The sequence below is a fragment of the Lynx rufus genome, unplaced genomic scaffold, assembly GCF_022079265.1.
Source record: "Lynx rufus isolate CCGP_SWC_20201006 ecotype Redwood Valley unplaced genomic scaffold, mLynRuf1.p SCAF_1, whole genome shotgun sequence".
Taxonomy (NCBI): Eukaryota; Metazoa; Chordata; class Mammalia; order Carnivora; family Felidae; genus Lynx; species Lynx rufus.
This window is the reverse complement of record NW_025814823.1, coordinates 5256075-5278179: the sequence shown is the minus strand read 5'-3', so window position 1 is coordinate 5278179 and position 22105 is coordinate 5256075. Positions and strand designations below refer to the sequence as shown.

Below are 22105 nucleotides of genomic sequence, written 5' to 3'. Positions count from 1 at the left end.
AATATGAAGGCTCATAAGAGATACTATCAATAATTATATGCCAAGAAATTGGACAACATGTAAGAAATAGATAAATGGATAAATACCTAGAAACCTACAACATACCAAGACTGAATTATGATGAAATAGAAAATCTTAGATTGACTACTAGTAAGGAGATCAAGTCAGTAATCAATAGCCTATCAAAAGTCACATCCAGACAACTTCACTAGTGAATTCTCCCAAACATTCAAAGAAGAATACCAATACTTATCAAACTCTTCCTAAAAACAGAAAAGGAGAGAACCTCCCAAACTGTTTTTACAAGGTCAGCATTACCCTGATACCAAAACCAGTGAAGGGCACCACAAGAAAATTAGAGGCCAGCACCCCTGGTGAACACAGATGCAAATATCCTCAACAAAGTATTATCAAACTGAATATAATAATACGTTAAAAAAAATCATGCACCATGATCAGTTGGGATTTATTCCAGGATACAAGGACGGTTCAACATCTATATTCCATCAATGTGACACACAACATTAACAAAATGAAGGATAAATATCATATGATCATCTCACTACATGTAGAAAAAGTATTAGACAAAATTCAACATCCATTTATGACAAACATTCTCAACAAAATGGCTACAGAGGGAACATACCTCAACATAATAAAGGTCGCATGTGACAAGCCCACAGCTAACATCCTAATAGTGAAAAGCCGAAAGCTTTTCCTCTAAAATCCAGAACCAAACAAAGATGGCCACTCTTGCCACTTTTATTCAACACGGCACTGGATATCCCAGCCACAGCAATCAGGCAAGAAAAATAAAAGGTACCCAATTCAGAGAGAAGTAAAATTGTCACTAATTGCGGATGACACGATACTATATATAGAAAACTGTAAGAGTCCACCAAGCAACTATTAAAACAAATGAATTTAGCAAAGGTCGGTTTTATTTCTGCAGACTAACAATGAATCATCAGAAGAGAAATTTAAAAATCTCAACCAAGGAGATGCAAAACCTGAGACACTGAAAGCCGTAAGACATGAAAGAATACAAAGACTCAAATAAATATTAAGATATTCCATGTCCATGGATGAGAAGAATTTATACTGTCAACATGTCCGTACAAACCAAAGCAATCTACAGAGTCAATGTAATTCCCATTTAAATTCCAATAGCATTTTTCACAGAAACAACAAATAATTATAATTTGTATGGAACTACAAAAGACCCAAATTGCCAAAGCAATCTCGAAAAACAAGAACAAAGCCAGGGACAGGACACAGCCTGGTTTCAGACTATATTACAAAGCTACAGTACCCAAAACAGGATAGCACTGGCATAAAAACAGACACATATATCAATGGAACAGAAAGGAGAGCCCAGAAATGAACCCATGCAATATGGTCACTTAATTTCTGACAAAAGTGCCAAGAATACATAACAGAGAAAGGACAATCTCTTCAATAAATGGATAAATCTCTTCAACAAACTGGACAGCTATCTTACACCATACACAAAAATTCACTCAGAATGGACTACAGACTTGAACGTTAGACTTGAAACCATAAAACTCCTGCAAGTAAATACAGGTGTAAGCTCCTAGACATTGATCTTGGTGATGATTTTTTTGGATCTGACACCAAAAGCGAAGGCAGCAAAAAGCAAAAATAAACAAGTGGGACTACACCAAACTACAAAGCTTCTGCACAGCAGAGGAAGCCATCAACAAAATGAAAAGGGACCCACTGAATCGAAGAAAATATTTGAACATCATATACGTGGTAAGGAGTTAATATCTAAAATATATAAAGAACTCATGCAACTCAATGGAAAAAAAATAATCTGATTAAAAATGAGAAGGAGGGAGGCTGGGTGGCTCCATCGGCTGAGTGTCCAACTTCGGCTCAGGTCATGATCTCAACAGTTTGTGAGTTCGAGCCCTGCGTCGGGCTCTGTGCTGACAGCTTGGAGCCTGGAGCCTGCTTCGGATTCTGAGTCTCCCTCTCTCTGCCCCTCACCCGCTCACACTCTGTCTCTGTCTCTCAAAAGTAAATAAACATTAAATTTTTTTTTTTTTTTAATGAGCAGAAGGAGGGATGTCTGGTGGCTCAATGGGTTAAGCATCTGACTTCGGTTCAGATCATGATCTCGAGCCGCATATCGGGCTCTCTGCTGCCCACGCAGAGCCCACTTTGGGTTCTCTATCTCCCTCTCTCTCTTCCCCTCCTCCACTCATGCTCACTTGCTCTCTCAAAAATAAACATGTTTTTACAACGGGCAGAAGATCTGAATTGACATTTTTCTAAAGAATACAAACAGATGGCCAACAGGTACATGAAGATGTGTTAACCATCATGTAAATGAAAATCAAAACCACAATGAGCTATCATCTCCTACCTGTTAGAATGGTTACAAGAGATAAGACGTGATGGCAAAGAGGTGGAGGAAAGGAAACTCTTGTGTGCTTCTGGTGGGACTGTAAATTGGTGTAACTGCTATGGAGAACCATATGGAAGTTCCTCAAAAACTTAAAAATAAAACTACCATATGACCCAGCAATTCCAATTCTGGGTATTTATGAAAGATTCTGGGTATTAAGAAGATAAAAACACCAACTCAAAATGATATCTGCACCCCATGTTTGCTGCAGCATTGTTTACATAGTCAAGATATAGTCAAGACATCCTCACTGTCTATAAATGGATGAAAGGATAAAGAAAATATGGTACATATGTACAAGACAATATTACTCAGCCATAAAAAAGGAAATCTTGCTATTTGTGACAACATGGATGGACCCTGAAGGTATTAAGTGAAACCAGCCAGCCAGAGAAAGACAAATCCCATATGATCTTATGTGAAACCAAGATAAACAAACAAACAAACAAAGCAAGCAAGCTCACAGATACAGAGAACAGGTTAGTGGTTGCCAGAAACAAGGGGTGGGGAGTGGTCAAAATGGGTGAAAGGTGCAAAAGATAAACATCCGCTTATAAAATAAGTCATGGGGATTTAACCTACAACATTGTGACTGTAGTTAATAGTAAATACTATACTGCATATTTGAAAGTTGCTAAAAGAATAGACCTTCAAAGCTGCAGCACAAGAAAAAATCAATTTTTTAACTATGTGTGGTGACAGATGTTAACTTACTGTGGGGACCATTTTGCAATATATACCAGCACTGAATCACTATGTAATACATCTGAAACTAACAAAGTTACATGTCAGCTATACATCAATTAAAAAAAAAGGCATTCAGGTAAAAATAGGAGTAAGACATTTATAATTATTAGGTTATAAATTTAAAGAAGTTAAATTGATAGAATTAAAGTTTTAAAATTAAATTTATAACATTAAATCCAGGGATTTCTTACCAGGTAAATATTTGCAGAAATAAACTGTGTTAATGGTTCAAAGTTGGGACCCATTACATTTTAAACCCATTCAGTAGTTACTACATATCTAAATCTCTTACAAATATCCTTTCCAAATACCAAAAAGGTATTTGACTAAGCAACTAAAAATAAACTTGTTTTGCTGGAAGAATGCAAATCAAATTTTAAGCGATAAACAAACTTACCCATAGGTTACCCCAGCAATGCTGCACTTCTTGAAGTTCATGATATTGCATGTAAGAGTTCCAGTTTTATCAGAAAATAGGTATTTCACCTAAATCAAAGAACGGAAGAAATGTACATCAAAACTGTAGTAAGATATCAACACAAATAAATACAGTCTTTCCTTCTCTATTTTTCAAAAATCTCCATTAATTTTAAAAGGTAAATTCCCTCAAAGCAAGTAAAACACGTTTTATAATTATATATATTATAATGTTACAACATATTTTATAATTATATATTAAATATATAAATACGTTTAATGCATAGACCACTGGGGCCCCTGGGTGGCTCAATAGGTTAAGTGTCCGACTTCAGTTCAGGTCATGATCTCGCTGTGAGTTCGAGCCCCACGTCAGGCTCTGTGCTGACGGCTCAGAGCCCGGAACCTGCTTCGGATTCTGTGTCTCCCTCTCTCTCTGCCCCTCCCCTGCTCACTCTCTACCTCCCCCCAAAATAAATAAATATTTTTTTAATTAAAAAAACAAATGAAACAAGAAAACCTTGTCTGCTAACCAAGCCTAGAATGCAGTTGTGTGGAAACGTGCAAAGGAGGGGCCTCGATAACAGTCCTGCTGCCACATCCATCTCTAAGCACAAGCACTAGGTCCTTCCACAAGGACACATCACTCTCCAGGACAGTCCCACGATCTCATACAGCACCCTGGTCTAAGTGTTCAATATATCAAGACAACAAGCTCAGACTTGGGCAACCCTCCAGACATTTTTTCTCACTCCACTCCTAATTGGATTAAGAAAGCATATCCCGAAACAACACAGAACAAACATGAAGGTCCTCCATCATAGTAACAGTTAAGATTACACAAAGGCAACATAGACATGCTATAGATTATAGAACCTTCTGAGATACAAAGTTTTACAGATTTAACACACAAAGCTCCCAATATACAAAGGTGAAAAGAGAAATTTCTAGAGGTCACGATTAGCTGAATGGAAAAGAGATGAACTCCAAATGCACATGTGCTGTGCGAGTTATGTTCTCTCCAGTGGATCATGTGATGGGGAAGAGGGAAAAGAGCTCAAGAGCATAGGAGGATGGCTGCCCAGTTCAGGCTCTGGACACAAACTAGTTAATGTGGACTCTGGAAAAGTCACCTCCTCCTTCTGGGCCCCTCTTTCCACATCTATGAAACAAAGAGTTTGGCCAGAAGATACAGAACATCTGGGAAATGAGGTCATGGATTGATGAAGGGAGAATAATTAACAGAATTGTCTCCTGTAAAAATTCCAGTTTCTCGGTGGTTTTCTAAAGAGGGGCCATGATTGCTCACAAGGGGGATCACAAGGGGGAAGCCATGCTTTATTTTATGGAAGAGGGATTAATGTGTGAATATTTATTCTGTACTTTCTCTTAATGAAACGATAGAAGCAAATGCACTATGAATTATTTTTAAAGCAATCAAAGGGTCTTCAAGTAAAGGAAAATTAGTAATGTTCCTAAAGAACTCAAATATTACATAGAAATAAAAATCAGTAAAGTATGGGTAATTAATGCTTCAACCATAAGTTTTGTTTTTTTTTAAGTTTACTTATTTATTTTGAGAGAGACAGAAACAGTGTGAGTGGGGCAGGGGCAGAGAAAGCTGGAGAGAATCCCAAGCAGGCTCTGTGCTACCAGCCCAGAGCCCAATGAGGGGCTTGAACTCACGAACCTGAGCCAAAACCAAGATTGGGATGCTCAACCGACTGAGCCACCCACGTGTCCCTGTAAGTAAGTTTTTACATGCAGTAGGTCTAGGGGTATAAAAAATTCGGTAGAATCAGCCTTCCAATAAGCAGAGTTTCCTTCTGCCCCTCTTTTTTAAAAATTAAAATATTATATCACAATGTTAAAAATGAAAGTTTTCTAAGAAGGAATTATCAAGATTTGCTCTCATTCTGCCTGTTGAATTTTAACTTATCCTTAAGTTCCAAGTCAAAACTAGGTAGAGCTTGACCCCAAGCAAACTTTTCCCATATTCCCAATCAGGATGAATTATTATCCTGGGTACAACTTGAGCACTTGTAATCCATCAATTACTCGGATCCAACTTAACGGGTCCTGAGAACAATGGTAAACTGAGCACCATGTTAGACTATGACCAAGGCAACCAAAGACTTCATATTGGGCACATCCACACCCTCAAATAGACTCGAAAGGTTCAGGACAGAAATAGATACCACATCACTATTGTGTCTCTCATTTTACTGTTTTTACATTTGGAGGGACTGTCATGGAGACATGGAAGAGAGATTAACTATACCTGAAAAACTAAAAAAGCATTCAAAGAGGAGGCAAATTTAGTCTGACATAAATATATAGCACCCACCTTACAGGGCTGTTGGGAGGTTTAAATAAGATGTATAAAAGGAAATTACAACCTTTAATTCCAATGTGTTCAAAAGGGCTTTCCTTACAGTAATTTCAACACAAGATGAAGATAAAACGCAAACACAACTCATTAAAGGCAATAGGGGTTTCAAAGGTGAGAGCAGAAAAGAAACTCGTTCCCCGGAATGTTCCAGAAACAAAATCTAAAACATGTGAGAAATGTAATAGATTTACGTCCCTTCAAAATTAGTTCCCTCATGTTTTGTAAGGTTACCCCATACCTGCATGTCTGAATCATGGTTTTCCCCATCATTTCCTCCTGATAAACAATGTTAATATCCAAACCAACGTTGCACTTTAGTTTTTGTGTTAATTTTTTTGCAGGTACCTTCTAGGTAATAAAATACACTGATGCCTCAAAAAAGCAGGTGAAAACCAACTAACATTTCTATTTAGTAATATTGTACTTTCAATATTATATATCTATATATAGATGTATATAGATATAGACATAGATATATATCTTCAGACATCAAAACCACATTCCCAGAGAACTATTTTTCCAAAATGTCTGGTGGTTCTAGCACTGGCCTCCCCAGATGCTCGTGTCACCACTACCAAAGTTCCCAGAGAAGCTCTCACCTGCCCCAGCTCTTCATTGAGGTTTGAGGTCCTGGCCATCGCAGGGGTGTCATTTCCTAGATAATACATATCTGTGTCCTGAGAGAGAGAGAGGGGGGTGGGGAGGACGCTTCAGAAAATAAATACCATTAGTCCTTCACTCAGATCAACGCAGAAAAGCGGCTACAACTGATAGTATAAATGCTCATTTGGGTGGGGAAGTACAATGGCCATTAGTATAGAGAACACTGTGATAGAAGACAATATGCAATTTACACACAGAAGACTTGGTTGCAAGACGATCACTGCATGACCTAGTCCAACCCATGCTTGTGATCAGCCAATACCTCATTCACAGGGTTGCCGGCAAGATCAAACAACAATGCACAGGAAGGCACCCAGTCTACAAGCACTGGCTGAACTTCACTGCTTAATGGCCACGGTAGCTCCCGAAAAATTCCACCTCCACTCTCGCAACAGAATCCAAGTGTATATGGTCTCGGTGAATTTGATATACGGTGCACGCTAAAACAGACACACCTACGAGACCTTTCCTGCGGCACTAATTAGACTGTAAATGCAGGAACGCGTTTGCAGCCACTTCGTCCCCACTCACCCGAAGACACGCGCCCGCTGAGCACTCTGCCTCCATTATCTCACTTAATCCTCACAAGGACCCCCTGAATGGGCACCCATGTCCTCCCCTTTCACAGACCGGGAGGCGGAGGTCCCAGGCAACTAGTCCTTGCCACCACCGGCTCAGCGACAGCCTTGCCAGAGACCCCCTGCCAGTCGTCTGGCCAGTTTAAGTCCCAGACCCAATCCTAAATTAACCACGTTCTTCCTTTTCTGGGAGCTCGCCTGAGAGGCTCTGAGCCAACGGGAGAAAACACTGGTTGACCTTGCTCCAGTCACCCAACTTTGAAGCTCTGCTGTGATACTCACCCAGTTTATAAAAAGGGCTTGAGTGTATTTCACAACCTCGAGAGTCACCAACAGACTGATGGGAATCAGATTGTTGTACAAGATGATGAACGTCAACAGGTTATAGCCGAAATTATCCGAGGTCGTGTCTGTGGAAGACAAGCAGAGCATCTGTGAGCTTTAGTTCGTCTCCACTTGGTTTCCCTTTCCTTTATTCTTGTGGAACTTCTCTAAAAGACATTCGTGGTTTATGTAGAAATTGAGAGCTTCGAGTTACAACACTGTGAGCACCTACTACGTGGCATACAGTGCATAACAAGACTGTTAATAGAATCCCTTCCACCAGAGAGCTGGCTTCTAACAGGAGGTTGTGGGGGAGGAGAGGAAGCAGGACCCAGCACGCCCCTCACCGTCCACGCAGCAGGCTACATCTACTGAAGGAGGAGTTCGTAGGGCATTGCTGAAACCCGGACAGGAGGTTTTTCAATGGGAAGGCATAGTCGCTGAAGGCCATCCGGAGGAGGCTTTAGTCCAATTTTGGCAGAAAGAGACAAGACAGCTAACTAAAAATGATGTAGAAAAGAAATAGGCATTTCAAATGGCTGTAAGGATTATCTACGACCTCGCTAATAAGGTCAGAGTCTATTTGGAATTCTCTAAAGAGTGTGTAAGGTACAAAAAAACAAGTGTCAATGGTGGTGGGCAAAGAGAGAGAGGTAGGAAGACTTGAGCCTATTTACTGAAGGTAAGAGAAGGAAATCTTAACAGAGGAGGACCCCTAAGGATGGAACAAGACCCCTAGAGGACAGAACCCAAGGCAGAAGTAGGGTCAGTGTGGCCAGGAAAAGGGACCAGGAGAGGGAAAAGAGGTCCGTATCAAAAGAGAAAAGTTCTTTTCCTAATGAGCATGACACTCTGGTTGAAGGAAAAAGTGGTATGATCTTAACTTGGCAAGGGGGGAGGGAGGATTGCAGCCGGCTGAAGGTTTGGATTTAAAAATGCCTCTTGAGGGGAATGGGTGTTTCAAGAAAGCAAAGGCTAGGATTGGAGATTAGTAGTTTGTAGGGACTTGAAGCCCCAGTTGAGTTTTTCCTCCCCAGGACATTAGTCCAATGGTGGTGGTTTGACTCAGCTGTAGAGTTCTAGAGGGTAGTTGTGATGGCAAGATAAAGGGCTGGTGAAGGATGACAGGGAGGGGGCACAAGCTGGTCAGTGGCTGTTGTGACCTTCGCCCCAACCCTTCACTTCTTCTCACCCACCAAGGCTTCTATTTTCCCTGCCAAATGCTTCTTTTCTTTCTAACATGTCACTTTGCTATCTTGTTCTTTTGAATCATAGAGTTGCTAAACAGCATCTCGAAGTACCAATAGTCGACAAATGTCCCCGAGGTTTAATTTGCTCAGGAAGAGCTGCCGATGAGAATCGCGTATTAAGAAATTTCAAATGTCAGGTTTCAATACAGGCCAAAAATTGCTTCGGATCATCACAGTGTCAGTAAGTAGAGTACATTCAGGAGAGACCCTATGCATAAAAGTTCATTCAGCCAAACAAAAGCAATCAAGTGGAGGTGAGCGAGGACAGAAGATGAAGTCACAGCTCCAAGACCGACAATGCGAACGTGAAGTCCGACGGCTCTTGCCAGAGCTACGCCAACTTTTCCATAGGAAAACAAAGCAGAGAGCATTATGGGTGGGACAGAGAGACCATTCTTCCACCATAAATCATGCAGCTAGTACTTGAATTTGACATTAGGCTACTTATTTAATGTTTATTTATTTTTGAGACTGGGGGAAGGGCAGAAAAAGAGAGGGAGACACAGGCTCTAACCAGTCAGCCCACAGCCCGATGGGAGATGAACTCATGAACCACGAGATCATGACCTGAGTCAAAGTTGGACGCTTAACCGACTGAGCCACCCAGGCACCCCGACATTAGGCAATTTACGTGCCAGTTCCCACAAATCCTGTATACCAAGATAGTGGCCAATGCTGTTTATTTATCCAGATCATGATATTTTGAAACTATGTATGTACAGAAAGTATCAGTCTTCATATTTGAAGCTAGACATATAATACAGTCCAAATCCAAATTTTAAGAACAAAACCAAGGGTGTTGATCCAACCTACAACTCGAGTCCTGGTCATACTTGTGAAAGCTGCAACAATAGTTCTCCTGAGCAGTTAAAAGTGTTTGATTTTTCTGCATAAGATAATTAGAAAAGGAAAAAAAATGTTTTGACAGTTTAACCAAAATACATTTAAAGATAGGAATAACAAAAACTTCAAGAAAAGATTCAAAAGTTTTAAAATTCAAATTTAGTTCTCAATATTTTTTCATTAAATTGATTTGTCTTCTGGAATTGCTCTATAAGAAGCTTAGCAAATCTCTCAAAACAGGAAGCAATAGAACTGGACAAAATTATCAAAAACAAGTAGTTAAAGTGCTTGGAAATTAATCACAGTGCCTACAAAAAAAATTCAAAAGCATGCATTTAAAAATATCTACTTAATCTAAGTGGAAACTTCTGGCATTTAAGTCAGAGGCTATTTCCCTCTTCTTTCCCTTTGAGCCATGATGCTCAAATTCTGTTCGGGGTGGGTAGACGGGACTTGCGGCTCTCACGCCCCCGGCCCCAGCTCCATGAGAAATTCTATCCCAGGGTGAGGCAGGGCGCGACTCCAGAGGAAGGCAGGTTGTCAGGACAGGACTAGCCTGAGAAAGATGTCATTATCTGGAACACAGCACGAAAACAGCCATGCCGAGGGCACTGCCACAAAGAATAGGGATCCCAGGGGCTAACAATCAGGGAAGACGTACATCTCACGGTACTAGTAGGAGCAAACAAAACAGAAGGCCAGCTAGAAATCAAAAAGGGATATCTGTGGAAATAAATGACCGAAGAAACCTTGGAAAGATCACACTCCACCCTGGTGGTCCAGAAAATCATGTCCACGCACAAGGCTGCACTTGCTTAGGAGAGACTTACGAACTACCAGTCCCCGGCTGAATATGGTCAGACTTTAAATTCCCCAAACACTGAAGGTATTCCACAGCCACACACAGATCAAACAACAAAGGAGTTTTAGCACGACCTTACTATCTCAAGGCGTTTAAGCACAACCTCTGACCAATCACTGCATGACCCCTAAGCTATGCTGACCCTAGGAATCCAGGCTTAAAGATAAAACCAAGAAGAGTGAGTGCTAACGAGGATAGGGTTTCTTTCTGCAGTGATGAAAACATTCAAGTTAGGTAAGGGCTAAAGGTAGCACAAATAGGAATATATTAAAAACCTTGATATAGCTTAAACTATACATCTCAACAGTTTTAAAAACATGGGACTAAAACTGAGCAGTAAGAGGCAGGAGAAAACACTTTACAGAATTTTTCCAGTCAAGTCACTAAACAGGTAAACAAAAAACAGCAACAAACCCCAGGAGGAAGAGGAAACCGTCCTGAATTGCTGCAACATATTATCTAAAGCACCCAGGTTTCAACAACCAACAGCAAAAATATGAAACATACAAGGAAACAAGACAAAAAGAAATGCCTCTGAGGGGGACCCAAATGATGGACCAAAGACTTCAAAGCTATTATAAAGAACTAAAAGAAACTGTTTAAAGGATTAAAAGAAAGTACGATGACAACGACTGATCAGAGAACACTGATAAAAAGATAGAAGAACCAAATGGAAATTCTGAAACAGAAGAGTATGATCATTGAAATTAAAGAAATCCCCATGAAGCTGACCAGACATGAGGCAGCAGAGGAGAGTAACAGACAAACTCGAATGCAGATCAATAGAGATTACCCAATTTGAAGAACAGAAAGAAAACAGAATAAGAAAAACTAACAGAGCCTAATAAAGTCTCATCATGTGGACCAATACGTGCATAATGGAACTGCCAGAAAGAGAAGGAAGTGAAGATGTGGCAGAAACAATATTTGAATAAATCACAGCTAAAAAACTTCCCACGCTTGATGAAAAATATTAATGGACACATCCAAAAAGCCCACCAAACTCCAAATGAAAGAAACTCAAAATCATGGAAAACCCAGGACAATTTTGAAAGCAGCAACAGGAAAATCACTCACATACAAGGGGAAACTTAGTAGGGTTAACAGCTGACTTCTCATCAGTACAACAGAGGCCAGAAGGCAGTGAGATGGCATGTGCAAGGTACTGGTAGGAAAAGAACACCAACCAAGAATTCTACAAGAATCCTGTATCAGCAAAACTCTGCTTCAAAAACAAAGGAGAAACTAATACATTCCAAGATGAAAACAATTTGTTGCTATCCAGTCTGCCTTACAAGAAATACCAATGGAAATTCTCCGGGATGAAAGGAAGGGACACCAGACAGGAATTAAATCCATATGAACAAAGGATATCAGTACAAGTAATTACACAGGTACTTCTCTTTATCCTTTCTTTTGGATTTAAAAAAACACGGCAAATTGCACCGTTGGACTTATATACAGATGTAATATAGGACAGCACAAAGGAATCAGAGGACCAAGCTATTATGAAGCAAAGAAATAACACAAGCTGGTAACTCAAATCTACAGGAAGAAATAAAGAGTACCAGAAATAGTAAATAAGTAGGTTAATGTAAAACAACTCTACATTTTTTTTCTTTTTGCTTAATAGACACTAGATTATATAAAGCAACAACCATAACAATGTATTACTAGGTTGATAACATAGACCTAATTTATATGATAATAGCACAAAGCAGGCAAACAAATGAATCCATACTGGAGTAAAATTTCTGTATTTTACTGGAATTAAGTTAGTATTAGAGGCAGATGCCCATAAACTGAGACATTAATCCCTAAGAGCAACCACTAAGAAAGTAACTCAAAAAAATCATTAAAAATATAATCATTTGAATATAAAACAATCCCCAAATATGTCCATCTTCATTTCATCACATGACTCCTAATCTTCCAAAAAGGCTGGCCTTATAGAGAGTAGCCAAAAGAATGAAGGATGGGCATGGCCACCCACATAAACCGTACTTGAAAGGATTCTCCAAAACTGGTTTAATCTTACTTCAACAAGCACTCCATCCAGACACTTACCCATCTTCTTGATGTACCAGTTCTTTCCACCTTGAGACCCATTCCAGTACAGGGCCCCCACCGAGCTCACCAAGGCCATGACCAAGAGGATGCCAAACAACACCAGGATCTGCACATTGGTCACTTTCTCAACATTCGATCTTTTGAGAGGTGCTTTTGTGGAATTCTGTACAACAGCAGTGAAAATCAGTAAGTGTCACAGAACAGGTTTGAGGTTAAGGAGCGGGGAGAAAAGGAGGCAAGTTAACCAAATTCAACACATAAAAAGTAAAAGACTGTATTTTTTCCCCAATAACCAATGGAATTAAAAAGTGTACCGCACTCCTGAATCAACAATGTTTGAAATAAAGAACACATTTCAACTCTTCATGCTTCAATCTGTACTTAATGATTACATTTTAGTACAAAATTGGCTACTTTTGCTATCTGAGAAAACAAGTTCTAAATCATTTAAAGTCAGTTTAAAACAGGATGTTTTTAATGCAAGAGAAACTTAAAGATTCTGTACCATAAGAATCTAGAGTGAATGTCCAAAGTAACGTAGCTCTACAATTAAAATACAAAGAACTATTTCTCAAGTATGTATTTTCCCCTCAAAATGGAGGGAAAAAAAGACCTACACAGACACACAGACATCGAAAATGCAAAATAGGTGTTGACATGATTAGGTGTCAAAATGAATGGACAAAGGGCTCATTTGGAAAACTGAACAAGGAACAAGCAGGTACATGAGGAAAACTCTAGTGGTCGTGAGAAATCTGAGTGCAGTCTTGAATTATAAACAAAATGTAGACAGGAAAGTAAGACAAAAGTGGAAGACAGCCTAACCATCAACAAACATGTACGGTCTAATTCCTGACTGCCAGTGGGGTAACCATCCCAGCTCAAACAGAGGCCAGTGTCGGCAAGTCAGTTTAGAAAGATTCGTTAAAGCCGGATTCAAGGACCGCTGCTTCTCAGGTAGAAAATTTGGGACTACATCCTCTTAGCACTGGAAAAGGCAGTAGAACTGTTCACACTGGACGGTTATGCACCTAAAGTCATCTTACTAAAAATTTTCTGATTCTAATTGTGCCGGGAAAACAATGAATGGTTCCCCAATGATGTCCATGCCCTAATACCTTGACCCTGTAAATACGTTGTTTAATGTGACAAAAGGGGCTCTGCATATAATTAAATTAAGGACATGATTTGGGGAGATTATCTTAGATTAGCCAAGTGGGTCCAATTTAATCACGTGGGCCCTTAAAAACAGAAAATGAAGAGATCCTTTCCTGGCTACCGTCAGAGGGAGACACAAGACTAGTCCAAGGCGTACAATACTGCCGTCTTTGACAATGGAAAACGGGGGTCATGAACCAAGAAGTTCAGGACGCCTCTAGAAGGCTGGAAAGAGCAAGGAAAAGATTCTCCTCTAGAACCTCCTGGAGTGTTCTAGAAAGGAATGTTGTCCTGCAGGGGTCGTGACAGGGGTGAGACCCATCTCAGACTTCTGACCTAAAGAACTAGACAACATGACGACTTCATGTTGTTTTAAGCTACTGAGTCCCTATAATTTGTTACAGCAAAGCAGTGATAGGGAATGGATACAGTAACCCCGAAGATGGTAATAGTCCATTCCTGGAGGTGAGCCGCCCCTGGATTAAATCAGGAGCCAAGAACTGGATAGGGGCAGAAGGACACAGGCTGCAGCCTGCAAGTCTCCCTCCAGGAGTCATGAGCCTGGTCTCTCAGGTGCCAACACTGGTTTGTGAAAATCGGGTGATTTGAAAGCTTGAAGGGCACTCACTGGCCTTAAAAATGGTGCCTTGTTCAAAACTTAACTCATGACTCTTCACTATTTTTCATTCATCTGATCATTAAACATAGGATGAGAAGGTCTCCAAAAATAAAAACATGGATCAAGTCACAACAGAATAAAATCAAGATGAAAACAGGGAGCAATCCATCCCTATGTTCCCTCGAGAATACGGTTCCACAACATCACTGAAACTGTCACCAAACCCACAAATGCTACCCTCATGATCTGGTTTCCTGTAGGGGTGGGGAGGTGGGGAATCGTTTTACTGGCAATTTTGAAGTGTTTAAGTATTTAAACAGCCCAGCAGCATTTTCCTTTATATTCTCTTTTCTCCCTTTCACTTCAGTTCTCTGAATTATTTGTCCTTTACAGACTCTTTTTTTTTTTAATGTTTATTTTATGGGGCACCTGGGTGGCTCAGTCAGTTAAGCTTCCGACTTCAGCTCAGGTCACAATCTCACGCTTCGTGGGTTCGAGCCCCGCGTCAGGCTCTGTGCCGACAGCTCTGAGCCTGGAGCCTGCTTCGGATTCTGTGTCTCCCTCTCTCTCTGCCCCTCCCCTACTCATGCACGTTCTCGTTCTCTCTCTCAAAAAATTAGTAAAAAAAAAAAAAAAAAAAAAAAAAAAAGAATTTAAAATGTTTGAGAGAGAGAGAATGAATGGGGGAGGGACAGAGAGAGAGGGAGAGAGAGAATCCCAAGCAGGCTCCATGCTCCATGCAGGGCTGGATCCTATGACTGTGAGATCGTGACTTGAGCTGAAATCAAGTTGAAGACTTGACCAACTGAGCCACCCAGGCACCCCTGTCCTTTACAGACTTTAAAATTTCCTTTAGAATCTAAATGGAAGTCTATTAGTGAAGGTTGACCCATCAAAAATCAAATCCCATCTACAGGTTGATGGGGACAACATATCACCTCTGGTCTTATGGGAAGAGCAAGAGACCCGTTCCAAGACTCCCTATCCCCATCTTTTAAAACTCATGATCGGGGCGCCTAGGTGGTGCAGTCGGTTGAGCGTCCAACTTCAGCCGGGTCACCATCTCACGGTCAGTGAGTTCGAGCCCCGCATCAGGCTCTGGGCTGATTGCTCAGAGCCTGGAGCCTGCTTCTGATTCTGTCTCCCTCTCTCTCTGCCCCTCCCCCGTTCATGCTCTGTCTCTCTCTGTCCCAAAAATAAATAAAAAAACGTTGAAAAAAAAAATTTTTTTTAAATAAATAAAAAATAAAACTCATGATCTTATCTTTTCGTGTTTATTTTTGAGAGACAGAGAGAGACAGAGAGTGAGTCAGAGTGTGAGCGGGGGAGGGGCAGAGAGGGGGACACAGAATCCAAAGCAGGCTCCAGGCTCCGAGCTGTCAGCACAGAGCCCGATGTGGGGCTCGAACTCACAAGCAATGAAACCATGACCTGAACCAAAGTCGGACGCTTAACCGACTGAGCCACCCAGGAGCCCCAAGATCGTATCATTTTTAACAAACGTTCACTGGAGGCACAGAGAGAAAAAAAATTACAATACACATCATTTCTGTGACTTCATTAGTTTCTTGGCTTCTGATCTTTTCCAACTGTTGAGTCCTGGCCAGTGAACAGGGTTAGGAAAAGCTATCTTTTGCCCAATATTAGAGCCCAAAGCTTCAATCACACATAGTTCGTGCAGAGCCGAGCTCTGCCTACTCACTCCCATTCCCTGAACATCTCAACTTGCAGAGATGAGCCTGCAATGTTAATTCTGACTAGCATTGTAAATCCTTCTACAACATTCTTAGGAAACGCTGCTACTTCTGAGTAATGGAGTTCTGTAATAGAAACCAGTCAAAATGTCAGAGTCTGAAAAAGCTTCCAACTGACCTAAATTTCACACGTTTTCTTCTCTCCTAACAGAGTAGTCAACAGAGCAACTAGTGAGAACAGGCCCTCCGGAGCCATACTGCCTAGGTTCGAATCCCAACTCTCCCTCTTACCGGGTGGGTATGTCATTTCAGTAACTTACTTAGACACTCGGTCTCAGCGTCCTCGTCTAGAAAGTGGGCCCAACAATAGTATCTTCCTCATAGGGCCATTGTGAGGAATAAACGATTTAGTACATGCAAATTGCTTAGAACGATGAGTGAAGGCACTAAGTATTTGCTGTAATTAATGTGACAATACCCCTTTCCCATTAAATCAACCAACAGAAACTGTAATATTGAAAATATTTCCACATGTAACTACACCCAACTTGAAACAAGGGAACTCTGAAGAGTGGAAGACACTGAGGGAAGAGCTTAAAGAATGAACACAAAAGTGGCAGACCCCTAAAGCAATTGTGCTTCCTCTCTGTGGTCAAGCAGCACACGTACAGACAAAAACGTTAGTTCACAAGCAGAACGGTTTCCAGCTACAGGTGTTATATTATATTCCACTTAAAAGCTCCTTATTTTTAGTGGTTGTTCCAGTCCTAAAGGCACGGTGCATCTAGCCCAGATGTTTCTGGGGCTTTCCATCATTCTGCACTCAAACAGTCAACACGTAACAAGCCTCGCATGGGTTTATCACGTGTAGGTGCGATGAGAAGCACCCATCTCCCGAGACGCAAACTTCATGAGGTAACTGTGCACACCTTGCTCAATAAGAAGACGATGGGATCATTTTTAGGCATAACTTAATTATCTCTTACACCTTAGCTACAAAGCTACACTACCAATGTCACCTTGAAAAAAACAACCGGCATACAAGGAGTCTCATTTGTTGAGAGTGAAATTTGTAACATGCACAATCTAAACACCGGTCTTGGGGCCCCAAACTTGAGCTCTTTGTCACCTCTGTCACGTCGCCATCAAAACACAAGTGATCTGGGGCGCCTGGGTGGCTCAGTCGGTTAAGCGGCCAACTTCGGCTCAGGTCACGACCTCACGGTTTGTGAGTTGGAGCCCCACGTCGGGCTCTGTGCTGACGGCTCGGAGCCTGGAGCCCGCTTCCGATTCGGTGTCTCCCTCTCTCTCTCTGCCCCTCTCTCTCTCTCTCAAAAATAGACATTTAAAAATTTTGAAAAACCAAAACAAAACAGAAGTGAGCTGGTTAGCGTTCTAATCAGCTCTGAACTGGTGAGGACCCAGCTGGGAGGACAGACCAGACGCCTCTCGGATTCACCGAAGGATCGTGAGCCATCCAAGAAGGGCCTCAGCATTCACTACTTATTCTTTGGGCTGCCTCGGACCCCCACCCTCTCATACACACCCCCCGTCCCCCACAGCCATTCCAACACGCCATGCCATTCCATCCCAGGCCCGGAACTTCTCCGCGACCTCCTCCTCCACCCCTGGGAGCTTTCCTTACCCAGGTGAGGGCACTCCTTCCCTGAAGCCCCTCAAGCAGAGGGTGTTTACATGCCTCGGCCTCGGAAGCTGGTGGCACTTCTGACGCTTTATGCCTCTGATGCCACCTTAAAACGCTCCCCCGTGACACTCACGTCATTTGGCTACGCGGCCTTCTGCCTCTTCCCTCAGCGAGTCCGCCGACCTCTCGGCCATGGCCCCCACGCTCCCAAGAGGTGAGCATTTGGCTTAAGGCATCCATCTTGGCCCCAGGGCTGCCATCATCCCGTCTTCACGACCATAGCTCCGACCGCCAGATGCGTGGTCTCTCAGCCCCGTATTTCCCTGCCCCCCACAGTCCTACCGTCGGCCTCCCCCTCCCCCGGCTCACTCTCAGGTCTCTCCGCCCAAGAAACCCCAGGACGAGCAGTCCACACGGCCTGTCACGCAGCAGCTGCAGCAGCCTTCGAGCCTCACGAGCCTCTGAAGCCTCCTCACGTTCACCACCTCCCCACCCTCCACCTCCCGCCACCCTGACTCCGTTGCATTTCCCAGCTGGGGCGGACGTGGGCTCCAACGCGTCATCTGTTCTAGTCAACAGTTAACTCTCTCCTCTCCCGTCATCTGATTAAAAGAGCGGACCAACTCAAGAGCACCCCTCTCTCTAACCCTCCATCTAAAATGTGCTTTCAGCACGGAGTCCGCTAACAGCCCCAATCCTGGGGGGCCTGGCCCTTCTGTAGTCACCCACAGGACTTGACTGCGCTACCTGGCAATTCCCCATTACTCCTTAGTCCATGTGGCTCCCAGAGGATGAGCTGGGCCTTTCACTATTGCATCCATATAGGCCAGCTCAAGACTTGGTGCACGGTGGTCACTAAATGTTTTTGAACGAAGAAGTACCGTCAAATATATGCTTTGGAAGCGAAACTAAAGAGCAGACAAGCCAAAAACCGATTCTCATGAACAGCAACCGTTAGCAAAGTAAGATGCCAAACGAAACCAAAGAAATGTGAGAAATGACACATCAGGACACTGATTTATACAGAATTTCAAAACCTGTTTGGCGAAACACATCATAATACAAATGCGGGCTGCTTCAAACCCACAAATAATAATTTAAAAATCACGATCAGGGAGAAAGCAAAATCATTTCAAATTAATTTTTTTTTTAGGTGTAGGAGGAATAAACATCAACTCAAAAATAACTGATTTTACATTGCCAAGGGTTCAATTAAAAGGACAATTTACTGTAAAATCCTAATTCACAGGGTGAGGAAGAGAAGCAGAGAAATAAGGAAGTTAGAATGAATCCCCGCTTAAGTGCAGAAGATAAAATAAGTTAGAACTGTTTGTCCCCCTCAGTCTGGAAAACAAAGACCATCGATATTTCAGGCAAGAGATAATACACATGCGATACGATCATAGAAATCCAGGAAAAACTACCCAAGGAATCAGGTACGTCCTTTCCAAATTTAGGTCACAAACTTGAGCTTCCCAAATGCAACACCTGCATTTGCACTCTCTACTCTAGAAAAACGGAAAGAAAAAATCAATTCTAAAACCAGCATTGTTTTTCAGCATAGAAATGTTTTACCTGCATGAGTTTGGTGTCGTGTCCAGTATAAACAACTATGCCAAAGACCCACTGAGTGTTTCTAAGCTGTGTACCTCTTAATAAGATCTGGTCGGGCCCAAGGGGAACAGGGCTAAAAATAAGAAACAACATTTATATTTAATGATAGTGTGACACATGAGCATGAGCTTTTCCCTTAAACATAAACCCACAATTAGTCTATTAGTTTGATTGTTCCTTTTAGTCAAATTTGAATTATTTCACTGAGACACAGGGGCAATAAAGGTTACCAATGCCTTAATCTAAAAAAAAAAAAAAAAAAGTGTCATCCTATCCATTTATCACCACAAGGAAAAAAATATAGATTGTTTTTCCTACAAAAATGTTAGAGGGAATCGTGTTCTCTTACAACCCAGTTATGAAACTCCACACCCAATAAGGAAATTGCTAAAATAACCAGAAGCTTATTCATTTGGAAAACCCAGTTTATTTTAGAGACTATTACAACAAAAAAGAAGCAAAAGAGCTATAATATCAAATTTGTCAAGGATGACTTAATGGTTAAATAAGGGACTGGGTGATAATTTAGAAATTCAAAATGAAGATATGGAACACAGAATGGTTCTGCATGCTAAATGAAAACCAAGAAAGCAGTCACAGCTGTCATAGTTATTTTGGGTTGATTCCCATGATCAGATCCTTCCCTTTGGGTCTGTTCAAAATGCAAAGGTGGGAAGCATGGATAAGGAGCACGCAGATTAAAGATGGGCAGAAGGGAGACGCTGCGCATCAACGTAAGGACAAAAATGACTCTCTAACAATCAAACAAATGTCAAGAGGACAAAGACAAAAGAATACAGACAACAGAGCGTGAGTATTCAAAAAAAAAAAAAAGGGGGGGGGAGTAATTGCGTTTCCTTCCACTCAACTTCATAAACACAAATGCTACTTAGAAAAATGCTAGCCAAAAAAACCCAAAAGGACGTTTCTCTAATAAACAGATTGGCTCTTATACCCCTCAATGCTTCTCTTCTGCTTTTCTGGACAATTTTATGCAGCCCAAACCATCTCTCCTCCCTGGTAGGTAATACACACAAAAAAAACAGTCCATGCTGTTAACCTCATTTCAGACCCTCAGGCTGTTTTTCTTGACAAAAACCAGTTCTTTCCTTAAATTTAAGGGACGGTTTATATGGACTGAAATTGTGTTTTGGGAAAAGCTCAGTCTCTCATATCTAAGCGAAACCTACAAAATCTCATGATTTTAAGATATTATGAAATCAAAAAACAAACTGATAGTTTCCAAAGCTCCATTTCAAACAAACAACACCACCACAGAAACAAAAATAAAAACTAAGTGCAAAGTGAAAAGTGATACCTTTTCCCATCTACGTGCAAGTTTCCAGTGAAGTCATAGAGGTGGCGATTGGGTCCCTCACATTCTATGGTTCCAGATAACTTCATCAATACTTCCCTTGTTTGCATGTCAGCAGTGTGACTCAAACCCTAAAATGTTAAACCAAAAGAGGAACGTGAACACAATCTTCCAGGTTTAGGGACAGCATTCAGCAACCCCATTGTTAATCCAAAAGAAATAATGTATCAGCAAAAATGGAATAACTGGGAAGGCTGACAAATCAAACCACCGGTCCCTCAAGACAGACTCTACAGGCAGCCTTCGCTATAGCAACCTAATGCAAAAGTTTCCAAAGATTTCAGTGAAGTACAAAGTTCAGATTCTACGACTGTGCTGGGAACATCCATGTTCAAGTAACCATGTACTCAAACACCTTACGGAGTGAACACTCTATCAGTTCTATTTTAACACAAGTCATAAAAACAGAATAAATCAGCCTTTTTATATAGTATTATATGAGTATCATATCTAGCACTTAGCAACTCTTCTTTAAACAGAAAAAAAAAAACTACCTAAATCAAATACCTAAGGTAGAAAAGAAAAATACGTGGACAGAACTATCAAATTCAACTTTATGCAGCAGAAAATGTACATGTCAAATGCTTACAGTTTGTACTATATTAAAGACCACTTTTCATTCTAGAATGAAAACATATGGTAAGAGCAGTTTTAAGGCACAGCAATTTCATACCTAATATATAACTCTCTAGAATTAAAGTCTCAGTTAAAACAATAGTGTAAAGTTAGGTACCCACACCTTGTCTACTCCATATCCCCATATAGATGCTGCCCTTTCCACCACGTGACTCAACCTGACAGGATGTCTTTCCATCTTCACTAACAGGCAGAAATCTAGGACATAAATTAAGGCAAGATACCCTTCGTGACTCATACTTGGATGAAGCTCACTATTTTAATTTTGCTGTCGCTCTGAAGAGGTTCCCTTCATAATAAAAGCCACATTCTTCCCAGGGATTCCTTTTTTATCTCTAGGAAAAGCACTGACTGGTACAGCGGACCAAATTGGCAATTGGGGGGTCTCCGTAGCAGCACAAGTCTTAAAAGGTAACTTTACCTGACGAATTTTAAGGTTCGTCTCCCCATCCAGATTAGCTGTTTCAACGTAACACATCGCCTGAGGTTCACTATGAAGAGAGACATTTCAAAAGCCAAAGGTTAGTAAGATCCCTTCCCCAAATTCCCAGCTCATAAGGTCTCTACTAGAAAGTGTGTCTGCTGACTGGCCCTTCAACCACTTCAGTAGTAACTGACCAGAAAGACCCTCCTCTTTGGGGCTCAACACCAATACCAAGTGGTCTGCCCAACTATCCACCATTATGGGCCCCACATAATGCCTGCTTGACCTTAAGCAACAGAAATAACTAAAGAAGAATGAGAAGGGGATTGGTGGGTTGAGGGAAACACAAGATGTTCCGGC

At 41.4% G+C, this 22105-nt stretch overlaps 1 protein-coding gene across 1 annotated transcript in view; it reads right to left on the bottom strand.

The window, feature by feature from the left end:
* Nucleotides 1-22105, bottom strand: part of LOC124508018 (phospholipid-transporting ATPase IB) — a 507885-nt gene that overhangs the window by 426112 nt on the left and 59668 nt on the right. The window contains exons 7-13 of the mRNA XM_047074445.1: nt 21743-21812; nt 20629-20756; nt 19272-19383; nt 12578-12743; nt 7514-7641; nt 6590-6667; nt 3579-3667 (exon numbers count right to left, since the gene is read on the bottom strand). Of these exons, the coding sequence (XP_046930401.1) occupies nt 3579-3667; nt 6590-6667; nt 7514-7641; nt 12578-12743; nt 19272-19383; nt 20629-20756; nt 21743-21812 (771 nt within the window). The remainder of the gene's footprint in view (nt 1-3578; nt 3668-6589; nt 6668-7513; nt 7642-12577; nt 12744-19271; nt 19384-20628; nt 20757-21742; nt 21813-22105) is intronic.